This window comes from Xenopus laevis, chromosome 8S (assembly GCF_017654675.1).
Source record: "Xenopus laevis strain J_2021 chromosome 8S, Xenopus_laevis_v10.1, whole genome shotgun sequence".
NCBI lineage: Eukaryota > Metazoa > Chordata > Amphibia > Anura > Pipidae > Xenopus > Xenopus laevis.
The window spans coordinates 11,666,800-11,692,389 of NC_054386.1; the positions used below are offsets into that span (position 1 = coordinate 11,666,800).

A 25,590-nucleotide genomic window follows, 5' to 3' on the forward strand; every position below is an offset into this window, starting at 1 on the left:
GACAGTGTTATAGTATAGTTAGCAAAGCTTCAGTTCGTCTTAAATTAGTTGAAAAAATAGCTTGTAGCTGGAGAGCATTTAAATGTTTCGGCTTATAGCGGGAAGTAATTAAAATATTCTGGCCCGTACGGGGATCGAACCCGCGACCTTGGCGTTATTAGCACCACGCTCTAACCAACTGAGCTAACCGGCCAGTTATGAGGATGTGCACTTTTGAATCTAATTGTAGAGAATTATAAGGGTCGTGTATGAAGTAGTTAGTGCCAATATGTTAATTACATAACACGTTGTATAGATGGCCACTGGAGCTTACACTCTAACGGTCACATTCACACACTTGGGTCCATGTTATATCACGATCCAATAAACCTGCCTGTATGTTTTTGAAGATGAATCCCGAGTGTTGTTGCAATGTTGTTCCCAAACAAACACTTTATAGGTGGTAAGTGCCCCACTATTCATTCCCACCCCCAAAAAGAAAAGAGGGGGGGGAGGTGATGTATTCACGGCTGCCATCAGGGGGGCACAGGGGGTATCGGGCCCTCCTTGACACCACCGAAGCCGTGCCGCCCTTCCGAAGTCCCTAACTGCCGAAAAAGCTGAACAGCCGAAGCGGTGAAAAGACAAAAAACAGCGGAAATTGAAGTCCTGAAGTGGCAAAATGACCCGAAGTCACGAAAACAGCCGAAATTGAAGTCCTACACCGGTGAAAAGACCCGAAGTCAAGAAAACAGCCGAAATTGAAGTCCTGAAGCGACGAAAAGACCTCAAGTCACGAAAACAGCCGAAATTGAAGTCCTGAAGTGGCGAAACGACCCAAAGTCACAAAAACAACCAAAATTGAAGTCCTGACGCTGCGAAAAGACCCGACGTCACAAAAACAGCCGAAATTGAACTCCTGAAGCAGCGAAAACACCTGAAGTCACGAAAACAACCAAAATTGAAATCCAGATGTCATGAAAGGAGGCAAAGTTGAAGTCCTGAAGCCACAAGTTCAATTCTACTGAACCCTAGGGATTATTTTTGCCTCGGAAATGACGCCCATAGACTTGTATGGCGTCGCACATCAAAAAAAATGACTCCCATAGACTTTAATGGGCGTCGCCGACATTTCGCCGGTGGCGAATTTTAGGCGAAACAAAATGGGTCAAATTCGCCCAAGCCCACTTAACACCAATGTGTGTTTTTATTTTTTTTAATCCCCTGGCCACCAATATATGATTTTAATACTCCATAGGCCCCTGCCACCAACGTTTTTTAAAAAAATATTCTCTGGGGCCCCAATTTTTTTTACTTGTAAGGGGGACCCTGGCACCAAACTTTTATGGGGGGCCCTAGTGCCAATGTTTTTTTTTTTAACTTATAGGGGCGCCCTGGTCACCAATTATTTTTTTTTAACTTGTAGGGGGGCCCTGACCATCAATAGCTTTTCATAACTTGTGTGGGGAGGTTACCTTTTTTAAGCGCTGATTTCTGTGTGGTCTTTTAAATGTGGTGTGGAGTGGGTGGGATCTGGGGTGGGGCTTGGGGGCCCCAAAAATTTTGTTGTACACACAAACTATTTCAGAAAGTAACAGAAGAGGTTATGTCAAAAATCAACATCATGTTTTTTCAGATGAACAGTAACTTTTCTAAAAAAAAAATCCAATTTGAAAATATTACTAATTTTAACTAGGTATCAATGCTACAGTCTGTCTGTCTCCTTTACTTTAAATGCAGAGAGCTTCTTCATGTATAAGTGCTAATTTCCACTTGTCCACATTATGTACTGCATAGTGATGTGCGGGTCAGGGTTTTCCTGACCCGCACCCGACCCTAACCCGCCCTGCTGCAGCCCGCACCCGCGCTTCCATGGTCCTTTTATAGACCTGCGCCGACCCGTCCCGCCGATGACGTCAGAAGCACATCACAAAAGTCGCGGGTGAGCAGACGCGAGACTATAAAACCGAAACCCGGATGCTGGCATTTGAAGGTGGCGGGCAGGGAGAGCAGGAGAAGAGATCGACCCCCCCGCCACCTGTGAGGAGCAGTGCGAGGTCGAACCAAACCCGCCCACGGGTATTGGGTCGGCCCGCACATCACTAGTACTGCACTCCTTTTTTTTTCACAAAGGAAAAAAAAAACATTTATTGTGCAGAAACTTTAAAGAAAAATGTTAAAATTTTAGTGAAGTATTAATGAAGAATGGAAACACAATGCTTAAAAAAACTGGACCCAAGTACCACCCAGAACAATCTTTTCCTCCCAAAACTTTTTTTTTTTTTAATCTTCTTTATTTTATGATTTTCACAAAATAGAAGGAAGAGAAGAAAGGGATAAAAAAAGGGATAAGGAATAATCATTATGCAATGACATTAAAAATCTAAATCTAAACAGCATGATTTGACCCACAGTTGTGTCATAAATATTCTCTCTCACTGGCTTAATACATAATGATCAATAATTTCCTGTAAAATAAACCTGATGATTCCATGAAGTTTATCAAAGATACTTCTATTATTTATTTTGTGCCATCACCATCAGCCCGGCTAGCTCAGTCGGTAGAGCATGAGACTCTTAATCTCAGGGTCGTGGGTTCGAGCCCCACGTTGGGCGATATTTTTTTTTTTATTCTATATTTTACGCACACTTTCATGTTCAAGATTACTTGAGTCGACATTTACTTTCAATGCATATAGTCAACATTGTAATAAATGTAAAGCGAATTTAATGTGTAACTACAGTTATGTTCAGTCACTGCACTGCAGCCTATTCATGGAGCACTCATACAAATCCCCTGCTACTACTACATCAGCCTGGGGGCGGAGCGACGCAACCATCACGTGGTTAATGCAGACGCTTGCGTGAGGACGCTGCTTGACAGACAGACGTCAGTAAATAGATGGGGATGATGCAGGCAGCCGAGTTCGCGCGCATGGGGTTGCCAAGGTGACAGATATACAACGCGGCGCTTTAGTTGCCTCAGCGCTCTGCTCTCTAGGGTTGTGTCTGTTCAACCGGAGCAGCTATAGAATGTCACTACCCAGATAAGGCCGAACATTATTTGCGTGAGTATGTGAGAAGTCTCCTCATGATACAATGAACAGTAAGTGCTGTTTGAGTTCAAGACTTCCCCTTGTCAGTATCACACACAAGTAATACATATACTCACCTACATAAAACTGGGGCATTTGTGGGACACTCCATGTCTTGTCTTCCCCTCCCCCCATGATGTTCCTGCACAAAGAGCTGCAGCCTCCCACTCACTATTGTTCTACCAGTAGCATGTTATCTTCTGAATTTAAAGGAGAAACAAACCCCTTATTAAAAAAACCTCTACCCCTCACCCAGGGCCGCCATTAGAAACACAGGCTCTGCCCGCACTGGCGCCTAAGGCCCCCCCCATAAGTTATAGAAAGCTATTCATGGTCAGGACCCCCTTATAAGTTAAAAAAAAAAACATTGGCGCCAAAAAAAAAAAAAAAAAAACACAAATTGGTGTTCAGTAGAATTGAACTCATGGCTTGAGAACTTCAACGTCGCCTCCTTTCATGACTTCGGGTCTTTTCGCCGATTTGGGACTTTGGCTGTTTTCGTGGCTTCATGGCCTTCGGCGCTTCAGGACTTCAAATTCGGCTATTTTCGTGACTTCAGGTCTTTTCGAAGCTGCGGCTGTTTTCGTGACTTCGGGTCCTTCAGCTGTACGGCTTTTCAGCACTTCCGCATTCGGGACTTAAGAAATGGCCGCACGGCTCGGGCGCTCGTGAGGGGGGCCCGGCTCTTTCAAAACTGCAGCACATGCCGGGGCCACTTGCCCCCCCTGATGGCGGCCCTGCCACCACCTCACATAGACCCCCCCAGCCTAGCTGCTACCCTGGGTAGGGTTGCCACCTTTTCTGGAAAAAAAATACCGGCCTTATATATTTAAATTTTTTCCCTATTAATAACATTGGGATCAACCATCATTTTTCCCTGCCAGGTGGCAACCTTAACCCCGGGCAAATGCCCCTAACTTTTTACTTACCCCTCAGTGCAGATTCAGGGATCAGAGTCCACGGCAGCCATCTTCCGGGTCTTCAGTAATCTGAGAATGAGACCGACGGAGCGGCACATGCGCTGTTGGAGCAATTTCCCAGTTTGCGACAACTGCGCATGTGGCAAAATGGATGGAAATTGCTGAAGCGCTGGAAGAAGACACGAAAACCCGGAAAATGGCAGCCGTGAACTCTGATCCCTGAATCTGCAAGGCTGGGGGTGAGGAGGGAGGGGGGGTCTATGTGGGGTAGGTTTCTTTTAATAAGGTTTGTTTCTCATTTAAGGTAGGCAGACCCGAATTTGTGGCAAGGCCACAAAGGCCCAGCCTAGAGCGGCAACATTTCAGGGGCAGCATGCCGCCCAGCCGCTTACATAGAGTCAAAGGGGAGCCGCAGCTTGGGTTGCCGGTAAAACACCTGCCAAGGCCGGTATTACAAATTTACCGGCAATATAGTTGCCGGTAATTTGTAATACCCTTAAGCAAAAGCCTTTGGCCTGCTCAGTACTTACCTTTTTTTTAGGTTTCTGTCCATCACGTGTGTTGCCCCGCCCCCTTTTGTGTCACTGTGTGTGACTCCGCCCCCATCTACATCACGGCACACCCCTGGGGTACTACTGTAGGAGCACTTAACCGGCATCTTTTTCTTTTTTCTGGCTCTTCTCCACATTCTGGTCCGGGATGAAAATGCAAGCTTTTCATTTTATTGCACACTCACACTAGGCCCAGGGCAAAGAGAAGAACAAAGAAGCAGAAGAAGACAACTTGCATGATTAAGGGTAAGGGCACACGCTAAGATTCAGGGAGATTTAGGGCGACTAAACTCCCCAAAAGCCTTCCCGCTGGCTAGAATCGTTTTCCGAAGTCGCCCAAAGAGGAAACTTGTGGTGAATAGTCAAGTTTAAGTTCTTAAAGGGCCAGAGTATGAAAAATCTCAATTTTAATTTGATTTAAAACTCGAATCATGTTTGAATAATTCGCAATTCAAATTTGAGAGTTTTTACCATAAAACATTTTTTAGAAAATTAGAATTTTCAATTTGACCCTTAATAAATTTGCCTCTAATAGTTTCCCTATAGAAAACATTAGTATAACTTACTATGTGTATTGTGACCGTGTTGCTTACCAATTGTCCTAGTGGTGATTGCTTAGGTTAATATATTTATTAGCACTTTACACACTGGTAAATCTGCTTCTCAGTTCAGGGCACTGGCATGAGGTAAACGGGGAGAGGTAGCAGCAGAACCAGAATAGTCGACCAGGGAATATTGTTAAAGGGATACTGTCATTGGAAAACATGTTTTTTCAAAAACGCATCAGTTAATAGTGCTGCTATCTGGTTACCCATTATTCTGTTGTTAGGCTGCTGGGAGTTGGGGGAGGGTTGATATCACTCCAACTTGCAGTAAAGAGTGACTGAAGTTTATCAGAGCTCAAGTCACATGACTGGGGGCAGCTGAGAAACTGACAATATGTCTAGCCCCATGTCAGATTTCAAAATTGAACAATCTATTTGCTCTTTTGAAAAATGGATTTCAGGGCAGAATTCTGCTCGAGCAGCACTATTAACTGATGTGTTTTGAAAAAAAACAAGTTTTCCCATGACAGTATCCCTTTAATGAACTGGAATGCCGAGACGCTCCTAGTAAGAGGTTTTTTGTATGACCCACTGCCTTACTCCCTGATTGTGAAGCAAATGAACAGGGACGGTTCACACAATTGGCCATATCCGCAACACAAACAGGGAACAAGCAGGTATATACCATTATGCTGACTAACTGACATAAGTGACACATTCACCTGGTGCCTCTTATTTTAAATACTTCCCATCAAAATAAACGAGTTCAAACTAGAAAACATGAGAAACGCAAACAAAATGTTCTTATATTCCAAGAGCTGTTATTGGAATAATCATCCCAATGACTGTGCTGTTCTTGAGCCTTTTGATTGTTTCCACTGATTTTCCTTCTGAGCAGGTGAATATGTAAAGTAACAGGAGGTGCAGCTCTTCTCTCCATTCACAGCTGTAGTTTGGGAGTAGTGCCCTGATGAATAGATCGGTTCTACTAGGGATCCATGTTGAAGATCAACTGGAACTGGGTCAGCTGGATAAAGCTGTGTATGGGAATCCATAGAAATGAAAGGGCCAATAACACCACACTGCTCAAATATTTAGCTTGTATATGTCCAAACATCACCTACAAATAAGCAAATTTGTTAGCAGCAAATGTCTTCTTTAGTATGAGAGGTTTTATCCTATAGCTATGTGTCCAGATTATCTTTATGGTTCTGCAATAAAACCATTGTTCCCTACACAGCTTATATGATATTTGCATTTTGAGTGGTTTCCCCCATAGTTACACCACTTTATCTGAAATTAACCATATATTAGGTCTCGGCAGCAAACGCACAGTTTGTACCAGCGAATAACTGTATATTTATAGGCAATCCAATCTTGGAGCAAGCATGAATCGTCGGCCATGTTGGCTACTTTTCTCAATAACCACATCACATTTGATTTGATAACCTTTATTTTAAAGCAGGACAAAACAGAAGCTACTGCACATTATCATGCACCTGCCTTTCCAGTGGAGCTGCCAAAACTTAATGTACCTGGAGTAACAAAGCCCGTGCCAAAGTTTCAATCAGTATTCCCTACACCTGGAAATAATGTGAAACTCCCAGTACTGCCAAGTGTGAATTCCATGAAGACCAAGGTAAACACAACCACTCTCAACCCTTTCTTTGGAAACGGCAGCTACATGACTGGTGCAGACAGCAGCAAGAGATTCTCTTTTTAATCACTGTGGAAATAGGGCTGCAGCATCCTCCCTACATGTTCTTACAGTACCACACGGAAATTGCATGTGAAGCTGGATCAGTGCCATGTTTAGGAGAGGCAGGGTGGGTAACTTTATACACCTTATATGTGACCACCAAATCTCTTAACTGTAATGATGAAGTAATTCAGATGTGGCAATCTAAGCTATAGATTGAATTCTGGGCCTTGATCTGAATTTTTTTTGTCAGATGCACTTTATTTTAAAAAGAGAAACAGAGAGATGAGAGAAAGATATATATAGATAGATAGATATATCTAGATATATATATACAATGCAGGATGACGGCACACCAAGAAATTACAGCAACACAATTATTTTGAAGATAAAGAGGAGGTTTATTGGACTGAACCAACGTTTCAGTTCCTCACAGGAACTTTCACTCCCTGATGAAAGTTCCTGTGAGGAACTGAAATGTTGGTTCAGTCCAATAAACCTCCTCTTTATCTTCAAAATAATTGTGTTGCTGTAATTTCTTGGTGTGCTGTCATCCTGCATTGCTTTTCAAGTTTTTTCCAGACTGGCACCCAAGTTTTCATTTTGCTTAGGGTGTGCGTCCTTTATTCTCTCTCTATATAATCTTAGCGGAATGCTATTATTTATTCACTCAAATTTCATTTGTTTTCCCTAAAACTTGATTCCAGCCCGCAAACTATTTATTTGGTGGTTATTGAAAAATTATCATTATGACAGTCTGATTTATAAACACTGGGTAAATTTGTACCTGGGCTGTAACGGATAGCAAGCAATCAGTGATTAGTAGTGCCAGCCAGCTGCAGGTAGAACAAAGAAAGCAGACATCTGATTGGTTACTGCTAAGTTGCAAATTTGCCTAGTGTTGGTAAATGACCCCTACTATTCCCTCTAACCAGTACATATTTTAAAGGAGAAGGAAAGTCATCTTGCACTTGGGGGTGCCAAATGTTAAGCACCCCCAAGTGATTGTATTTACTCACCTGAAACCCCGGGCAGGTGCTATCAGCAGAATATTGCACTGGCCCGGGGTTATTCCAGTGGGCACCACGGATCGATCCTCTTCTGGCTTCTTTCACAAATTTCCCGGGGCAGACGCATGCGCAGTAGAACAAAATAGCCAACTTTTTAGTTAAAGTTCTGCTTTTCGCTCTACTGCACATGCGCAGCCGCACAAATAAAGAGGAATACGGAAGAGGATCGGTCCATGGTGCTCGCTGGAATAACCTCGGGCCAGTGCAGTTTTCTGCTGATAGGAGCACCAGCCGGGATTTCAGGTAATTAATGCAGTCACTTGGGAGTGCCTAACATTTGGCACCCCCAAGTGCAAGAAGACTTTCCTTCTCCTTTAAGGCCAATGCAGAGTTATATGTGAAAGCATATCATTTTGTACCAATGCTGACTTCTTCAATATACACACACACAGCCAAAACAGAAGAAACATTGCACCACACTGTCATAGACAAAGGTTACATCTGTTACAGTAGCTGAATCATTGTGATGTGTGAATGTCCTGGTGCCACGGAATGTAAATCTAAATTATTCTCAACGATCCTGCGTCAGATAATCTCTCAACTGTTGTTACAAGATGCAGCTGATTTGACCACTTACTGCATTAGTATTGCAGTCATTATCACAGGCAGTAGCTCTAGCTCTATAGAAATAATGCCAGGAATATACATAAATGGCCATACAGGGGTTGAATTTGCTTGGCCACATGTGATAACTGAACCAATCCATACCCCCCCCATTAAGCGCTCTTACACACGCCGTTTCTTTCTGCACTCCCCTGCGTTTCACTTTCTTCCGTTCAGCCGCAGGGGAGCGCAAGAGTAGATGCACTCAATTATTGTGCAAGGGGGCTGTACTCACACAAACACATGTAAGTGGCAAACGCAGGTGGGAAATGTTGCATTTCAGCTGCGTTCTGCGCATACATGCGTCTGTGTGAGTACAGCCCCTTCCCAATAATTGAGTGCATCTACTCTTGTGCTCCCCTGCGGCTGAACGGAAGAAAGCGCAGAAAGAAACGGCCGTGTGCAAGAGCCCTTAACCTCTTTAAAGTAAGGACTAAAATGAAAGAATTACAAAACTATTATTTGCACCAACATACCAAGTCATGATACTGCAATTTAAAAAATCTAATATAGCCTAGTTATATGTGGCAATACACCACCTGCTTCTGTTATATTTTTAGCAGATGAACTATTTCTGAATTTTTTTTTAAATATGTTTAAATATAAAAGTAAAAAAAAAAACCCCACAGCTCTGACAGAATATTCCATCATGGGGATGCATGAAAACAGCAGTGCCCGGAACATTATCCTTGTTTGGTGTGGTGGACTATAAATAGAATTTTTTGCTCAGTTATTAGACTGGGCCTCCCAGAACCCACAACAGAACCGGACAGCAAGGGCCCACTTTCACAGTTTTACATGTAGACAATGCTAAAGCTGCTGTATTGTCTAAGGGTGGAAATAAACTGCAAACGGAAATTTCCTTGGCTGGTAGTCTTGCAGGTCACAGTACCTTCTCTCATTTTGGCTTGGTTACTTTCCTCCTTCTCCTTGGAGAAACAGATGACTTCACCGTTGCGCTGATATAAGTACCACTCTTCTGGCGAGCGAGTAAACCCAAGTATAAATTGCCAATATGGAACTAACTTTGTGTATTGAAATTCTACATCTAAATTGGAATAATCAATGGACTAAAATACTTCCCAAGTACACGATTTGTAGCACTAAAGCTTGCAGGAGCTAAACCATGGGAAATAAATACATCTTGCAATAGAGAATTTCTCCAGTGAAATTAATAAGTTCCTTGCAGTGGTAAGACATTGCCTGTATCATATTAACTGCATGGAATGAGGGAAAACAAAGACTGCATATGCCAGACTTAATATTAATATGTATTTTAATTAGAAAGCACTATTTTCATATAATGAAAATGACTAGTGTAATGTTCCAAATCCCCGTCTCCCAGCACTGGATTACAGTATTTATACATATAATACAGTCATTAGAAACCACAATATTAAAATAAATGTTTAATAGTTACAAAGTAGATTTCTCTGCACAACAGTTTTTCTTGTCCTGGTAATTTTGTACATCATTTAATAGTAATTTCTGGACTATCATTTCGCTATTTAAGTGCAAACATTTGTATTTAGAAAAAAAGAAAAAAAAATTGCAGCTTCTCCATCGTTCCTGTATGCCATTTCAAGTCACAGAAAGAATGACTTGCTCTCAGGTCAGTGCAGTCCCAGGCATATTTCGATTCTAACCATTGCAGGTTAAAACAAAATCAGTGCAATACACACAATGGTGAATTAATTCTTAAGAGCCATCTAGTATGACCTCCAATAACATACGGGTTCATTTACACTACATATTCAGAAAGATTAAAAGGACATGAAGGTAGAAAGCATTAGGAATGAAAACACTCATTATTTTAATTCCACTGTGACTCCTAATGAAGGGGGCGGTGTTCATCCAGGGAGGAAGGTATCTGAATAAGATCTCCTGTGTGTGCACCCATTATTATTACTATGTAACAACCAATTAGAGCAATGTTTTGGTCTCCCACATTTATGTCCTAAATGGATGTTCTGTTGCTGAAGAACAGCTGCTGGCTCCTCTGCCATTACTTCTGGTCCTGTGTATGTTTTGCAAGCAGTAGTGAGTTGGCTATACTACAGTTCCACTTGGAGAATTGGCTTGGTTTTGGGATGATAATAAACCCTGTGAACAAAGCAGCTTTTATTAATCCAGAACAATAAACCTCACAATGGTTATAAAAAAAAAAAAAAAACAGTAAATCCTATGCTGAACAAGATAGGATATAAAATATACAGAGGCATTCTGCAACGGAGAACAAACTCACACCGTGCTCATCATCCGGATCAATGGGTACAGCCATTAAGCACTGCATGGGACAAATTATAACCATCATTGTATGCCTTTAGGGTGTCTTGGAGCATCCTGGGTGCCTCCTACTAATTCTTTACTACAATTCCCAAGATCCTGATTAAACAGCTTTAGTTTAGCAACAGCAGGATAGCCATGTGCGGTTATTGTTCTTTAAGGAACAGTTCAGTATAAAAATAAAAACTGGGTAAATAGATAGTATGTGCAAAATAAAAAATGTTTTAATATAGCCAAAAATGTAATGTATAAAGGCTGGAGTGACTGGATGTCTAACGTAATAGCCAGAACACTACTTCCTGCTTTGCAGCTCTCTAACGATGAGTTAGTCAGCAATTATAAGGGGGCCCACATGGGACATAATTGTTCAGTGAGTTTGCAATTGATCCTCAGCATTCAGCTCAGATTCAAAAGCAAATAGTTATGACCCATGTGGCCAACCCTCAAGTCACTGATTGGTTACTGCCTGGTAACCAATCAGTGGAAACCAAGAGAGCTGCAAAGCAGTAATGTTCTGTTATGTTAGGCATCCAGTCACTCCACTCTTTATAAATTAAATTTTTGCCTAACTATATTAAAAAATTTTTTTATTTTGCACAGCCTATTTACCTAGTTTTTATTTTTACACTGTACGGTTCCTTTAAAAGATATGGTTTTCGCTGGGCCATAATTAAATGGGTTAAAGGTAAATTGGTGCAGCCCAGCAAGCTGCATTGATTATACGTTAGCTAAACAGCAGTGCTGTGACCTACTGAATGGGAGACATGGGGAAGAGAGTCCCTGTGAAGGCAATGGTAAAGTCAAAGGAAAAATGTTTTAATATAGCCAAAAATGTAATGTATAAAGGCTGGAGTGACTGGATGTCTAACGTAATAGCCAGAACACTACTTCCTGCTTTGCAGCTCTCTAACGATGAGTTAGTCAGCAATTATAAGGGGGCCCACATGGGACATAATTGTTCAGTGAGTTTGCAATTGATCCTCAGCATTCAGCTCAGATTCAAAAGCAAATAGTTATGACCCATGTGGCCAACCCTCAAGTCACTGATTGGTTACTGCCTGGTAACCAATCAGTGGAAACCAAGAGAGCTGCAAAGCAGTAATGTTCTGTTATGTTAGGCATCCAGTCACTCCACTCTTTATAAATTACATTTTTGCCTAACTATATTAAAAACATTTTTTATTTTGCACAGCCTATTTACCTAGTTTTTATTTTTACACTGTACGGTTCCTTTAAAAGATATAGTTTTCGCTGGGCCATAATTAAATGGGTTAAAGGTAAATTGGTGCAGCCCAGCAAGCTGCATTGATTATACGTTAGCTAAACAGCAGTGCTGTGACCTACTGAATGGGAGACATGGGGAAGAGAGTCCCTGTGAAGGCAATGGTAAAGTCAAAGGAAGACCCTGGGCAATTTGTTGTATAAACAGGTAGTCCAATATGTACTTGGGACTAGAGCTCCACACCAAGATGCAGCATTTTGTAAATAAATGACATGTTGGACAAGAAATGCTGCTTCATTGGCAAGTGACCACTTGAACCTTATTAGTAGGGGGGTAGCACGGATTTTGACGGCAATTAATTTTTAAATGAGCCATTTGATCATTTACTACAAGTAAACATCTGTCTGGTTACAAGGAGCCTATGGTCTTGGTCAGTTTATGCCAAGATTACTTTATCACTCCACTAGTAATGTTATTGATGCATATGCACAGTGGTTTAAAAATCCTTGCATGAAATAAGGTCTAGTGTTTTTATGGTCTTTTTCTTTAAGTAGTTCCCACAGATCAGATTCAAAGTCTTATATTGTAGCTGTGGTTACACCGTTGTGGCAAATGCATGAAAAGGTCTGTTAGACAGTATGGAAAACGTTCTTACATTCCAATTGCATCACTGTTGTAAAATCAAATCACATTCATTTCTCTCTCTATGCACACAGAAAGGATGAGAACAGAATTAGCCTTTTCTCTGGAGAAAACACCATAGGAATAGGTGCTGCTTGGATATTTCCTGATTTTACCAGAGCTCCCTTGCATCCCATGGAAACTAATGGAAAAAATGTAATTACATGAAGCAAAAATCAATTCTAGTTAGGTACAAGGATCCCATGGGAACTACAGGTAAGGTCGCAGTGCTTAGATAGAAAAATCCTCAGCCCAAGATAAGTGATTTTATTCACTGGGAGTGCCATTAAAACTGGTACCCCTTACAGAAAGAGGCTTTCATTGTGCTTAAATATTTTGTGTGTACATATAATGAGTTGTTAGAGCCTTTCAGGCAAATGACGACTAGGCGAGTTTTTCCTTGCAAAGACAAATATGAGCAAGTGTGAAGACCTTGCTGAAAACTAGGGATGCACCGAATCCAGGATTCGGCCTTTTTCAGCAGGATTCTGATTCGACCAAATCCTTCTGCCTGGCAGAACCGAATTTGCATATGCAAATTAGTGGCAGGGTAGGAAATTGCATGACTTTATGTCACAAAACAAAGTAAAAAAAAAATTCTCCTTCCCACCCCTAATTTGCATATGCAAATTAGGATTAGTTTCGGTATTTGGCCGAATCTTTCACGGAGGATTAGGGTTTCGGCCGAATCCAAAATAGTGGATTCGGTGCATCCTTACTGAAAACCATATCCACAACATTAAGTGGTTCTTGCCTCAACGTAATTGGGTTCTTGCCTCAACTATTAGTAACTGGCCACAAACCTGGGCAAATAAGCATACGACTTATGCTAGTATAAATGGCAATCTTTATAGCCAGTTTTCCACTCTGAACTTGACTCTTTCATTATAAATACACACACACACATACATACATATACATATATATATACACACATACTGTATATACATATATATATATATATATATATATATATATATACATATATATATATATATATATATATACATACACACACACATATACTGTATATACATATATACATATATATATATATATATATATATATATATAAACACACACACACACACGACGTATCCAGACAAGAAGGAGGCAGCACTTAAACGTTGTATATTGTGTGTGTGGGAAGGAAACGGAACTTCCCCTTTGAGGCTTTGCACCAACAATCACTTATTAAGCGAGTGCGAGTGCTGCTAAATGCTTGTTTTTTTCTATAAATAAATATATATATAAAAACTTAGTATGTGTTGATCCATGAGGCCTAGCCCCTATTTAATACTCCTGTTCTTTCCAAGTACCATCGGTATTATATAAAAGGGTTCTTTGGAAAAGACATCCAATCATATGGGATTTGCAACTAATTTTAAGAACAAGGCAAAAGCTCTGTGTCAGACTGGTGCCCTAGATTTCATGTGAGAGGATTTGCCTTTATAGAGATATTTTAGGTCAACACACTATAATCATCTATACAGTACAGTGGTTAAAGCTGCCACCAATAAAAATCCTGAGTGGAATACATCCTGAACGAGTGTGAGTGTTTAGTACATTTTGCATCAGTAAGAGACAAAAATGGGACTTCCAATCTCCTATGTGCAAGTATGATGAAGATTTAAATCAATGTAAGACATGCATTCAGTACTGCCCATTTGCTGTGCTCCAAAATTTATGTTGTGTTTAAGAAATACACGTGTAGATTAAGTACATTATATAGTACAGTATCTGTCACTGCATATAGGGGGTGTAGTTAAACAATTCCCCAATGTTTAACCTGCATATTGTTTCCTTTATTTTTAATGATATTCTATACTGTTATTTCTACTTTTCAGATGTATTTATTTAAATTCTTAGCACCATCTTAAAGGGATACTGTCAAGGGAAAACATGTTTTTTTCAAAACGCATCAGTTAATATTGCTACTCCAGCAGAATTCTGCACTGAATCCATTCCTCAAAAGAGCAAACAGATTTTTTTGTATTCAATTTTGAAATCTGACACGGGGCTAGACATTTTGTCAATTTCCCAGCTGCCCCATGTCATGTGACTTGTGCCCGCATTTTAGGAGAGAAATGCTTTCTGGCAGGCTGCTGTTTTTCCTTCTCAGTGTAACTGAATGTGTCTCAGTGAGACATGGGTTTTTACTATTGAGTGTTGTTCTTAGATCTACCAGGCAGCTGTTATCTTGTGTTAGGGAGCTGCTATCTGGTTACCTTCCCATTGTTCTTTTGTTTGTCTCCTGGGGGGGGGGGATATCACTCCAACTTGCAATACAGCAGTAAAGAGTGATTGAAGTTTATCAGAGCACAAGTCACATGACTTGGGGCAGCTGAGAAATTGACAATATGCCTAGCCCCATGTCAGATTTCAAAACTGAATATAAAAAAATCTGTTTGCTCTTTTGAGAAATGGATTTAGGCTCCACGGGCAGCGGACTGGATTACAGTAGGGGCCCATGGAAGGCTGTTGGGCAAGTGCCACATCTACCTGCTGGTAGATATTTGGTTGATCTCTCAGCAGAGATTGGCTGGAAAGGCTGTCGGAAAGCAGAGACAACTTGTGTTTCTTCCCCCAGAGATTTTAATTATTGCTGGTGGGAAAGCATTTTCAGGAGATTTGTCAAACATGGTAGCGCATATTTAACCATGGGTATCAAATCTCCCAGTGTGCCATTGCCCTTAAAGGGATACTGTCATGGAAAAAAATTTTTTTTTCAAAATGAATCCGTTTAATAGTGTTGCTCCAGCAGAATTCTGCACTGAAATCTATTTCTCAAAAGAGCAAACAGATTTTTTTATATTCAATTTTGAAATCTGACATGGCGCTAGACATTTTGTCAATTTCCCAGCTGCCCCATGTCATGTAACTTGTCCCTGCACTTCAGGAGAGAAATGCTTTCTGTCAGGCTGCTGTTTTTCCTTCTCAATGTAACTGAATGTGTCTCAGTGAGACATGAGTTTTTACTATTGAGTGTTGTTCTTAGATCTACCAGGCACCTGATATCTTGTGTTAGGGAGCTGTTATCTGGTTACCTTCCCAAGGGAGGGGGTGATATCACTCCAACTTGCAGTACAGCAGTAAAGAGTGATTGAAGTTTATCAGAGCACAAGTCACATGACATGGGGCAGCTGGGAAATTGACAAAATGTCTAGCCCCATGTCAGATTTCAGAGATGGAGCAGCACTATTAACTGATTCATTTTGAAAAATTTTTTTTTCCCATGACAGTATCCCTTTAAGAGAAGACAAACTGGGCCTAACATTCCAGCTGATGATTAAAGGGGAATTCAACCCTCTAACCCAGTGATCCCCAACCAGTAGCTCGTGAGCAACATGTTGCTCTCCAACCCCTTGGATGTTGCTCCGAGTGGCCTTAAAGCAGGTGCTTATTTTTGGTTGCATAAAACCAGATGCACTGCCAAACAGAGCCTCCCGTAGGCTGCCAGTCCACATAGGGGCTACCAAATAGCCAATCACAGCCCTTATTTGGCACCCCGGGAACTTGTTTCATGCTTGTGTTGCTCCCCAACTCTTTTTACTTCTGAATGTTGCTCACGGGTGAAAAAGGTTGGGGATCCCTGCTCTAACCAAATAAAAAACCTGTACCCCCACCCCACGTAGACCCCCCTCCCTCATCCCCCCCTGCTTACTGCCCCCGGGAAATGCCCCTAACTGTTTACTTACCCCTTAGCGCAGATTCAGGCATCAAAGTTCACTGCAGCTATCTTCCGGGTCTTTGTGTCGTCTTCCGGCAATTTCCATCCATTTCAGAGCATGCGCAGTTGTCGCAAACTGGTAAATTGGTCCATCTGTGCATGTTCCGATTCGCTGGTCTCTTAATGAAGACCCGGAAGATGGCTGCATAAAACGCAGATTCCTGAATCTGCGCAGAGGGGTAAGTAAAAAGTTGGGGGCATTTCCACCGTCTTCTGGCCTTTATGGATTTTCCTGGGGTTACTGCATCTTTCCCTTTTGGCGAGGCTTATAGGTATGGGATACTTTATCCAGAAAGGTTCAAATTACAGGAAGGCCATCATTGCTTATAAACTTAATTTTATTCAAATAATTCAAAGAAAACCGTACCTTGTACTTGATTCAAACTAAAATAGAATGCTTATCTGAGACAAAGCAAACCAATGGAGATTATTTAATGTTTAAGTGATGTTTAGTAGACAAGGTATGGAGAGAAAATTACAGAAAGTTCAGGTCCTGAGCATTCTGGACAATGTCCCACACATGTACCTGGTTTTGTTTTTTGACATAACGTTATGTGGACTAGAAGTTTGTGTTTACATTATTTGGGTCTGTACACTTTATTAAATGAATCGTACTTGTATACACTGCCAATACAGCAGTTAAAAACAACTTTTTTTTTTTAAATAGTTGTACCACAGATGTGAGTACGGAGTCTATATTCACAAGTGCACACTAAGGCTAATGTAACATGATGTGTTTTATCCACCAGTGAAGAAATGCCAATTATGATGCGAGTGTGTTGGAACAGGATTAATAGAATTTGGCTGTCATTGCACACAAGGCCTGTTTCAATCAGAATATACTTGTATGTGAATCTTCTGGATCCACACCATGTGCAAAGTCTCAGGCAGATACAATACATACTTATTACACACAGAGTAGAATTAGACTGGATCTGCATTTCATGTGGTGGGCAAAACACATTGGGTGACATGAGCCTAGTAATGAAAATTAACAAAAAGTCAGTGTCTACATACTTTTTTAGTGCCATGGTGATCAACAGATTCTACAGGGCATTAAAATAGGAAACACTCTTAAATCACCAAGAGTGCCTTTGCCAATCTTTACTGGTCAAATTCAGGATAGGATTGTAATAACAAATATGGCAGGGCTTTTGTTGCTTAATCTTAAATGAATTACATTTGGCCAGACTGCTGTTCACCTATTAACTGGTTATTAAAAGAAACCGTGAAACCTCAATTTTGATTCATGGGGGTTTTTTTGTTTTGTTTTTTTTTTTTACACTTTTTGTGGTCCCACTATTCTATAATGCATTTCCCCAATTTTTACATTTTCCAGGATTTTATACCATTTTGAATGTTCTACTGAGGGGATTATAGTTTTTAGTAACTTTTCAATTTATCTTCATTTTCTATGTTGCCAATATTTCCTCAGAATGTCTCTTACAGGAATGATATTTAATATCTTGTTGGGTTCACAGACCCGAAAAAAGGGGGGAAAAAAGATGTGAGGCTACAGTTTGTTATTTATAGATATATTGCATTGCTTATCCTTCTGTATAGGACCTCAGCTTATCCATCATTCTGACTTCCTAACTGCTGCCTGTGAGCATAAAGCTGGCCATAGAAGCAAAGATGAAGTTGTACCGTGTTTGGATCATTCTGACAGTTTTAGTACCATGACGATCGATCATTTAGTCGATTGGACAGGTTAGAAGATTTCTGTTGGCCAACAATAATTGCTCTGCATTTATTGCCTATCTGACAATATCAATGGGTGACTGTCACTAGTATTTGTCGGACATAATGTTCGTACAATTGCCATCTTGAAATTAATGGCCAGAACATTGTCTGATTTGTTCTTTTACTACTTTATTTAATCTGAATGGTTAATGAAGACTGCGTGGTCTGATTATTCCTCGGATACAAGGGTAAAATCTGCACATCTATGGGCAGCTTAAATCTATAATCCAAACTGCAGAAGAAATATTATAGAAGGGTCACCAAGCAAAGCCCATAGGGAAAAAGGCATTAATAAAATGGCAGTATAAGTATTTGTATAGAGGTTATGTTCCCAAGGAAATTCTGGGAATCTAATCACTTTAGAGCAATCAAGGCAAAACTATGTTGGAAAATCAGAAGATAAGCAACAATATGTAGCATTGTCCAAATAGAAATGAACTGTTGTGCGGATATAATAAATGACAGTTTTAGGCATCTGAACATAAAGGAGAATTCAACCCGTAATAAAAAAAAACCCTACCCGGGGTAGACCCCCCTCATTCCTCCCCCCCAGCCTACCTGCCCCCCCCCCCCGGGAAAATGCCCCTCGGAGTTCAAGGCAGCCATCTTCTTTCTTCAGAAGTTTCAGCGCATGCGCAGTTGGAGTAAATTTCCAGTCCTGAACCACTGCTCATGAAACTTTTTTTGTGACTTTCGGCACATGCACAGTTGTTCAGGACCAGAAATTTGCTCCAACTTCGCATGCACCAAAAATACAGTCAAGACACGAAGATTACCAGAGAAGAAGAAGATGGCTGCCGTGAACTCAGAGGCCAGAATCTGCATGGAGGGGCGAGTAAAAAAAATAGGAGAATTTGCCTGGGGGGGGGGGGGCAGGTAGGCTGGAGGAGGTGGGACGTCTACTCAGGTTAGTAGGGAGGGGTTTTTTTTTATTTCGGGTTGAATTCTCCTTTAAGCTGGGGACATATGGGCAGCTCCGCAAAAACATCATTCACACACGTTGGGCAAATTTGCGTGGAAGAAGATGTCATCTGTGAACTCCCTGGACTGGACCTGCGCAGAAGGGTAAGTAACAAGTTAGGGGCATTTGCGCCAACTAGGTTTCCTTCCCCTTTAAGTCAAATGGAAGACAGAAACATATCTTCCTGGTAACTTTTTTCTACTGGCAAATTCAAAAGGCAGAAGCTATTACAAAAACTTTAACACTGTATAGAGGAAATAAAATATTTACAGGTACTGAACCTTTGACCCAGAATGCTTGGGACCTGGGGTCTTCCACAGAACAGATCTTTCCATAATTTGGATCTTCATACCATAATTCTACTAGAAAATCATGTAAACATCAAATAACCCCAATGGGCAGATTTTGCTTCCAATAAGGATTAATTATATCTGAGTTGGGATCAAGTACAATGAACTGTTTTATTATTACAGAGAAAAAGGAAATTATCTTTTAAAATGTGGATCATTTGGATAAAATGGAGTCTATGTGAGATGGCCTTTCTGTAAATCTGAGCTTTCTGAACAGGTTTCAGGATAACGGATGCCATACCTGTACATTAACAAAATTTGACATACATAACGGGTTTGAGTTTATATTGATAAAAAGTTATGGAGCAGCTCTACATCAACAGAATAAAGTCTGCTATAAAAGAGTAACAAGGAAACACTCCCCATAAAAAGGCAATATTAAAATTCATTATAAATATATTGGTGACGGAGGCTACGTGATTTATATTCTAGAATGACTACTTGTCCAAACTCAAGCAGTGAGACATTCTAGAATGACTACTTGTCCAAACTCAAGCAGTGAGACACACAAACACACACAGAAACACTACAATATGTGAGCATATATTCTGCTAAAAACAATTAAATATATGTTAAAATGTGGTATTTTGTTGTGCAAAATAAAGTGCAAATGAGAAGAAAGCCAACGAAAAAATGACACTTACCTGATTAAATGATTATACACTGAGAAAGCTACCTGGGCACCAATTTTGGTACTGCATACTCATCTCTCAGAAACATTTGAAATTTTATTTTCTTACTAGAATTATATTCATACGTACAAATTAGGACTAATTTGCCAACAGAATAAAAAAAAGTCCAAAAGCAATTAAAATAGTAAGCCAAATGCAACGTTCTAATTTCCTACAAAGCAGCCCAATCTGACTTAATTTACAGTGAACTTTTCTGTGGAGATAAACTATATTCTGATTTATATTTACACCCAGAATTTATTGTACATTCAGACAGTAACTGAGAAAGGGATGTTAAAACCAATGTCAGGGCAAATAATTATTGGTTGAGCGGAATGCAAGCTCCTTTGTAAATTGTCTCATAGTATATAAAGTCCGCTATCTCGTGGATTAAAACGTTTTAGGTCCTCTTGAAAACATGAAACGGAACCTGTGTAGGGGCAGACTTAGATCAGACCAATCTAGATCAGTCCAATCTACCATGACAAATATTGAATTTTTATTCACTCAAGTGTCACACAAAGGAAAGTTATAAAGCAAACAGAGCCTAAAGGTAGACATACACATCAGCTACCAAGCTCGGCTGCTCCAGACCAGTTTGACAGCTTACTGGCCACTCTTTAGGACCATAAGGATAGAAGAGAGGAGGGTAACCTTATTCATAAATAAACAGCTAGTGTTTCAGTTGTGTTCTGTCTTTCATTTAAGGGTCAGGGCCCACGCTCAGATTCAGGGAGATTAGTCACCCGGCGACAAATCTCCTCTTCTTCGGGGCGACCAATCTCCCAAACTGCCTCCCGCCAGCTAGAATGTAAATCACTGGCAGGATAGCACTTGGAGGGCGTTTTCTGAAGATGGATCATGAGGAGACTTTGGGAAATGAATCGCCCCGAGTGCCATCCCGCCAGTGATTAACATTCTAGCTGGCGTGAGGCAGTTCGGGGATATTAGTCGCCAAGATGAAGAGGAGATTTGTCGCTAGGCAACTAATCTCCCCAAATCTGAGCCTATGCCCTGACCCTAACTCTACAGTGTTGTGCTGAACGTGAAAAAATAGGTCCAGGTAGGACAAAATAAATTTCTCCCTTACAACAATTCTACCTGTATATTGAGAAATAACAATGCTTTTAATTTGCAACAGATGTGTGTAGCAGTGTGTGCCACTGAAAAACAAGCAATTTAACCAACAAGATCAAACAAGAACTGAATGGGAAACAGAGCGGGACAGCAGGTTAGTTGATACAGATCGTCTATATTTTACAAAACTGTACAATATTCAATCAGTGTCCTGATAAACTCTGCTGCCTGTGGGCTCCCCTGCATATTCAATTTCCCTGTACAAGGGTTAATATGGGAAATTACAGAGGAAGGGAATATAAAGAAAAACGTGTTTCAACCAAAGTAAAATAAATACACAAATAATAGGATTATTAGCAGAATACATTTCCAAATCAAGGTTGATCTATTGGCTTTTCCTGCCAAGGAAAGCTCAATTATTTAGTGTACAGTGCCATTTCTGCTAGTTAGTGGTATACCTTATTAAAGGGATGCTGTGATGGGGAAAACATGTTTTTTTCCAAAACACATCCGTTAATAGTGCTGCTCCAGCAGAATTCTGCACTGAAATTCATTTCTCAAAAGAGCAAACAGATTTTTTTTTTTTTTTTTTGGGGCTAGACATATTGTCAGTTTCCTAGCTGCCCCCCAGTCATATGACTTGTGCCTGCACTTTAGGATGGAACTACTTTCTGGCAGGATGTTATTTCTCCTACTTAATGTAACTGAATCAGTCTGTGGGATTTGGCTTTTACTATTGAGTGTTGTTCTTAGATCTACCAGGCAGCTGATATCTTTTGTTAGGGAGCCGCTATCTGGTTAACTTCCCATTGTTCAGTTGTTAGGCTGCTGGGGGTGATATCACTCCAACTTGCAGTAGAGAGTGACTGAAGTTTATCAGAGCACAAGTCACATGACTGGGGGCAGCTGGGAAAGTGACAATATGTCTAGCCCCATGTCAGATTTCAAAATTGAATATAACGAAATCTGTTTGCGCTTTTGAAAAATGGATTTCAGTGCAGAATTCTGCTGGAGCAGCACTATTAACTGATTTTGAAAAGAACATGTTTTCCCATGACAGTATCCCATGAAGAAAACACAGCTAAAATTAAGGGTGAATTTTCCAAGCTGGCAAATGAACCTTAAAAGGTTTATTTATACACTAGTAGGGTTTGTTTTTTTTTCAAGATAAAAGATGTATTTAATGATAAATGAGCAACAGTAAGAACATCTAACCAAACAGCACAACCCAACAGAATTGAAACAACTACAGGCTATGCTACAAATAAATGGCATTGATATGGGTTCATGGAAGTTTGTTGTTTAAAAAGAACCCTAAAATGAACCCTACTAATTCATGTTAATTTAAATGTAACCAGACATTACACCAACTGTGCAGACCCACCATTGAAATAAGTCAATCGACCCTAACAGAAAGCAGGCCAAGTATGTAAAGCTTTAAAACGGTATAAAAGCAAATGACAGGTTGTAGGTATTGTAAGAAAGAGTTACACATGGAGAATACTAAAGAAATCAAGGTAACCTTTTTATTTACAGAAATACAGATCTTATTAGATTAATAGAATAAATTTAAGTCCATGTTTAGACCTTCTCTAGAATGATTCAATATGGATACAAATACATTAACAAGTGCTTTAAATTTTCATGTACGTGAAAGGGGCCACAACCCATTTCCATGCTCAGCCCACCTCTTTGCTAATTCTGCCAGTACAATTCAGTCGGCCGACACCAAATTTACCTGCACATTTTTTTTTTTCTTTTTCATAGGAAAGCGCATATTTGAATATTTTACAGTGTACAGTGTTTCTGGTAAATGAATTCTCTCTTTGGTTGGCACAATACTCTTTGTAATTACATGTACTTATTTTTTCTTTCCTTCCCCCAAGTACGGTTTACTGTGGCAAAATTTCAAATGATTCAAAACAGTATGACATGCAGTAACCAAAATATGTCTCAAAAGGGGAAAAACAAAAAACAAAACAAGTATTTCTACATTGAATGGAAAGAAAAAGTCAGTTTCCCAGAATAATTAGCTACTCAGGTTCTAAATCTTGACGCAGTGTTAAGGATTAAAACTTACCACTTTGCCAGGCCTTGCCCATGTGCAAATAAATCCTTCCTGACAAGCAGTGACTATACAGTCTTCAAGAAAAATAAGCACAGTTAGTCTTTCATGTGCTATCTTTTTACAGATAAGAGGCTCTAACAAAGGAACATCTTCCATCCTGGGGCAAAGAGGGGTGCCCAAAGTTTTAGCCGAGTCCGTTTTATTTTTAGTAACTAGGTTCAGTTTATCACTGCTCTTGCTAGATATATGTCCCATGCTGTGGTTTCTCTTGTGGTCTTTGTCGTGTCTTTCCTTGCGGTCATGGAGGGACAGAGTTGCAAACTTGCTGACACCAGATGCGATGGCACTATCCACACTGCTTTTGCTGCCTGTATTAGACACTGCAGAATGAGGAAGGCTGTTGGACCTAGGAAGAAGGGGTGGAATGGAGTTGACTGGGGTTGTGATAGTGTTGCCATTGCTTCCTGGGTTTGGCCCAGCACTTCCTGCAGGTGGACTTGTGGCATTCATGACATTTGTGTGTGTTCTTGTCCTTGAAAGTGGCTGATGAGGAAAAAGGATGTCTTCTGTAAGGTCCCATAAACACAGCTGGGTATCTTGGCCTACTGAGCCAAATCTATAGGTTACACTAACAGGACGACTGTCCGTAGAGTTCCTTTTTGATAATCTTGACTGGGTACTGTTTGCTCTATCTCTACCGAAACTCATCAGTTCCTGAAAATCTTCATCACTCCCACTAAACTCCATCGGGTCTGTCTCTTCTACACTAGTGGTATTAGGGTCAAATGCAACAACACTGACCCAGGATTTGTGTCCCTGACCTCTGGCTATAACTCGACAGTCGACAAATGACCAAACAGTTACCAAGTCATCCTCACCGCCGGTTACAATGTATTTGCCATCAGGACTCCAACACACACACAGCAGTCCGCCAAAGTAGCTTTTCATTGTGCCATGCAACTCTACGGAGTCAAAGTTAAATACACGAAGAAAGCCGTCTTGGCTCACACAGGCTAAGAATTTCCCGTCTGGGGAAAAAGCAAATTCATTTAGGGCACCCTCGCCAACAGTCCATTTCAGTAGAGGGTTTCGCGTGGACTTGCTCTTGCATGTGTGGACTGCAAAACTTTCACCTTGTTTAAGTAACTGGTAATGTGGAGCAGTGGTTCCACATGTATACTCCACATTATACAAAAACATACTTCCACTGGAATGAGCAACTAGAAAGAGGCTTTCCGAGCCTGGAACCCATTTTACAGAGGTTACTCTGGCCTTGTCTATTAGTCTCTATAAAAAGACAAAATAAAAGAAGCAAAATCAGTGTTAAGAAAAGTTCAGATAATTAGGGATGGGCGAATTTGACCCATTTCGTTTCGCTAAAAATTCGCCACCGGCTAAATTATGGGCTACAATAATTTTTTGGTGCGGTTTTTTTTTGGCGCACGCCGCCATACAAGTGTTATGGGCATCATTTTCTGCAGCGAAACAAGGTGAAAAATTCACCCATCCCTACAGATTATATAATCTAGAAGAAATGACAAATATAAAGACCATGTTACAAATTGCAAAAAATAATATCCATAGGCTTATTTGTCCAATTCAGAAATCCCAAATTGCTTGGGATTTGCTTCTTAAGGGCTCTTACACACGGCCGTTCCAACCTGTGCTCACGAAGGCGCGTGTAGGCGCCGAACGCAGGTTCAGACGCAACATGCTGCATTTTTCCTGCATTCGGCGCCTACACGCGCCTTCGTGAGTACAGCCCCATTTCAAATCATTACTTGCGTCTATTCCTGCGCTCCCCTGCGGCTGAACGCCAAAAAATGGAACGCAGGGGAGCGCAGGTTGGAACGGCCGTGTGTAAGAGCCCTAAAAGGCAATCACGGCAAAATAAAAATTTAATATAAGCTTCAACATACTGAAATAAGAAACTTTCTAAATACAATCAATTAAATATTCTGCATTGTTTCTGAAATAATCAAGTTTATCTTCACTATTCCTCTCTCAGTATCTATTTCTCTTCATTCTGTCTTCGTTCAGAGATGGATCATTCATCCGACACCCAATACATCTTATAGAGGGGCTCCTTTTGCCTAGAAGACATTAGAGCTCACTCTATTGAAATCCTGTCTCTCTACATGCAAAATGTATTTAAGAATAATTGATTGTATTTAGAAAGTTTCTTATTTCAATATGAGGAAGCTTATATTAAATTTTCATTTTCGCGATAGTTCCCCTTTAAAGCAATAAATCAGAGTGATTCCATGTGTTTGGATGTCTAACAGGAGGACAACAAAGCACTTGGAAAGAGTATTTTCTATACCAACAAAGATTTTATC

At 40.5% G+C, this 25,590-nt stretch overlaps 1 protein-coding gene and 2 non-coding genes across 4 annotated transcripts in view; 1 reads left to right on the plus strand and 2 right to left on the minus strand.

Annotated features, from left to right (window-relative positions):
- Nucleotides 1-119: 119 nt before the first annotated feature.
- On the minus strand, nt 120-193 carry trnai-aau. The gene has a single exon. It is a non-coding gene; the product is annotated as a tRNA-Ile (tRNA).
- Nucleotides 194-2,522: 2,329 nt separating this feature from the next.
- Nucleotides 2,523-2,595, plus strand: trnak-cuu. The gene has a single exon. It is a non-coding gene; the product is annotated as a tRNA-Lys (tRNA).
- Nucleotides 2,596-9,720: 7,125 nt separating this feature from the next.
- The window catches only part of wdr20.S (WD repeat domain 20 S homeolog), a 37,696-nt gene continuing 21,826 nt past the window's right edge, over nt 9,721-25,590 (minus strand). Inside the window, exons 3-4 of one of the 2 annotated variants that reach the window (XM_018231804.2) lie at nt 23,264-24,538; nt 9,721-10,565 (exon numbers count right to left, since the gene is read on the minus strand). In XM_018231804.2, coding sequence (XP_018087293.1) covers nt 10,512-10,565; nt 23,264-24,538 — 1,329 coding nt within the window. In that variant the 3' untranslated portion in view covers nt 9,721-10,511. 2 annotated transcript variants of the gene reach the window in all.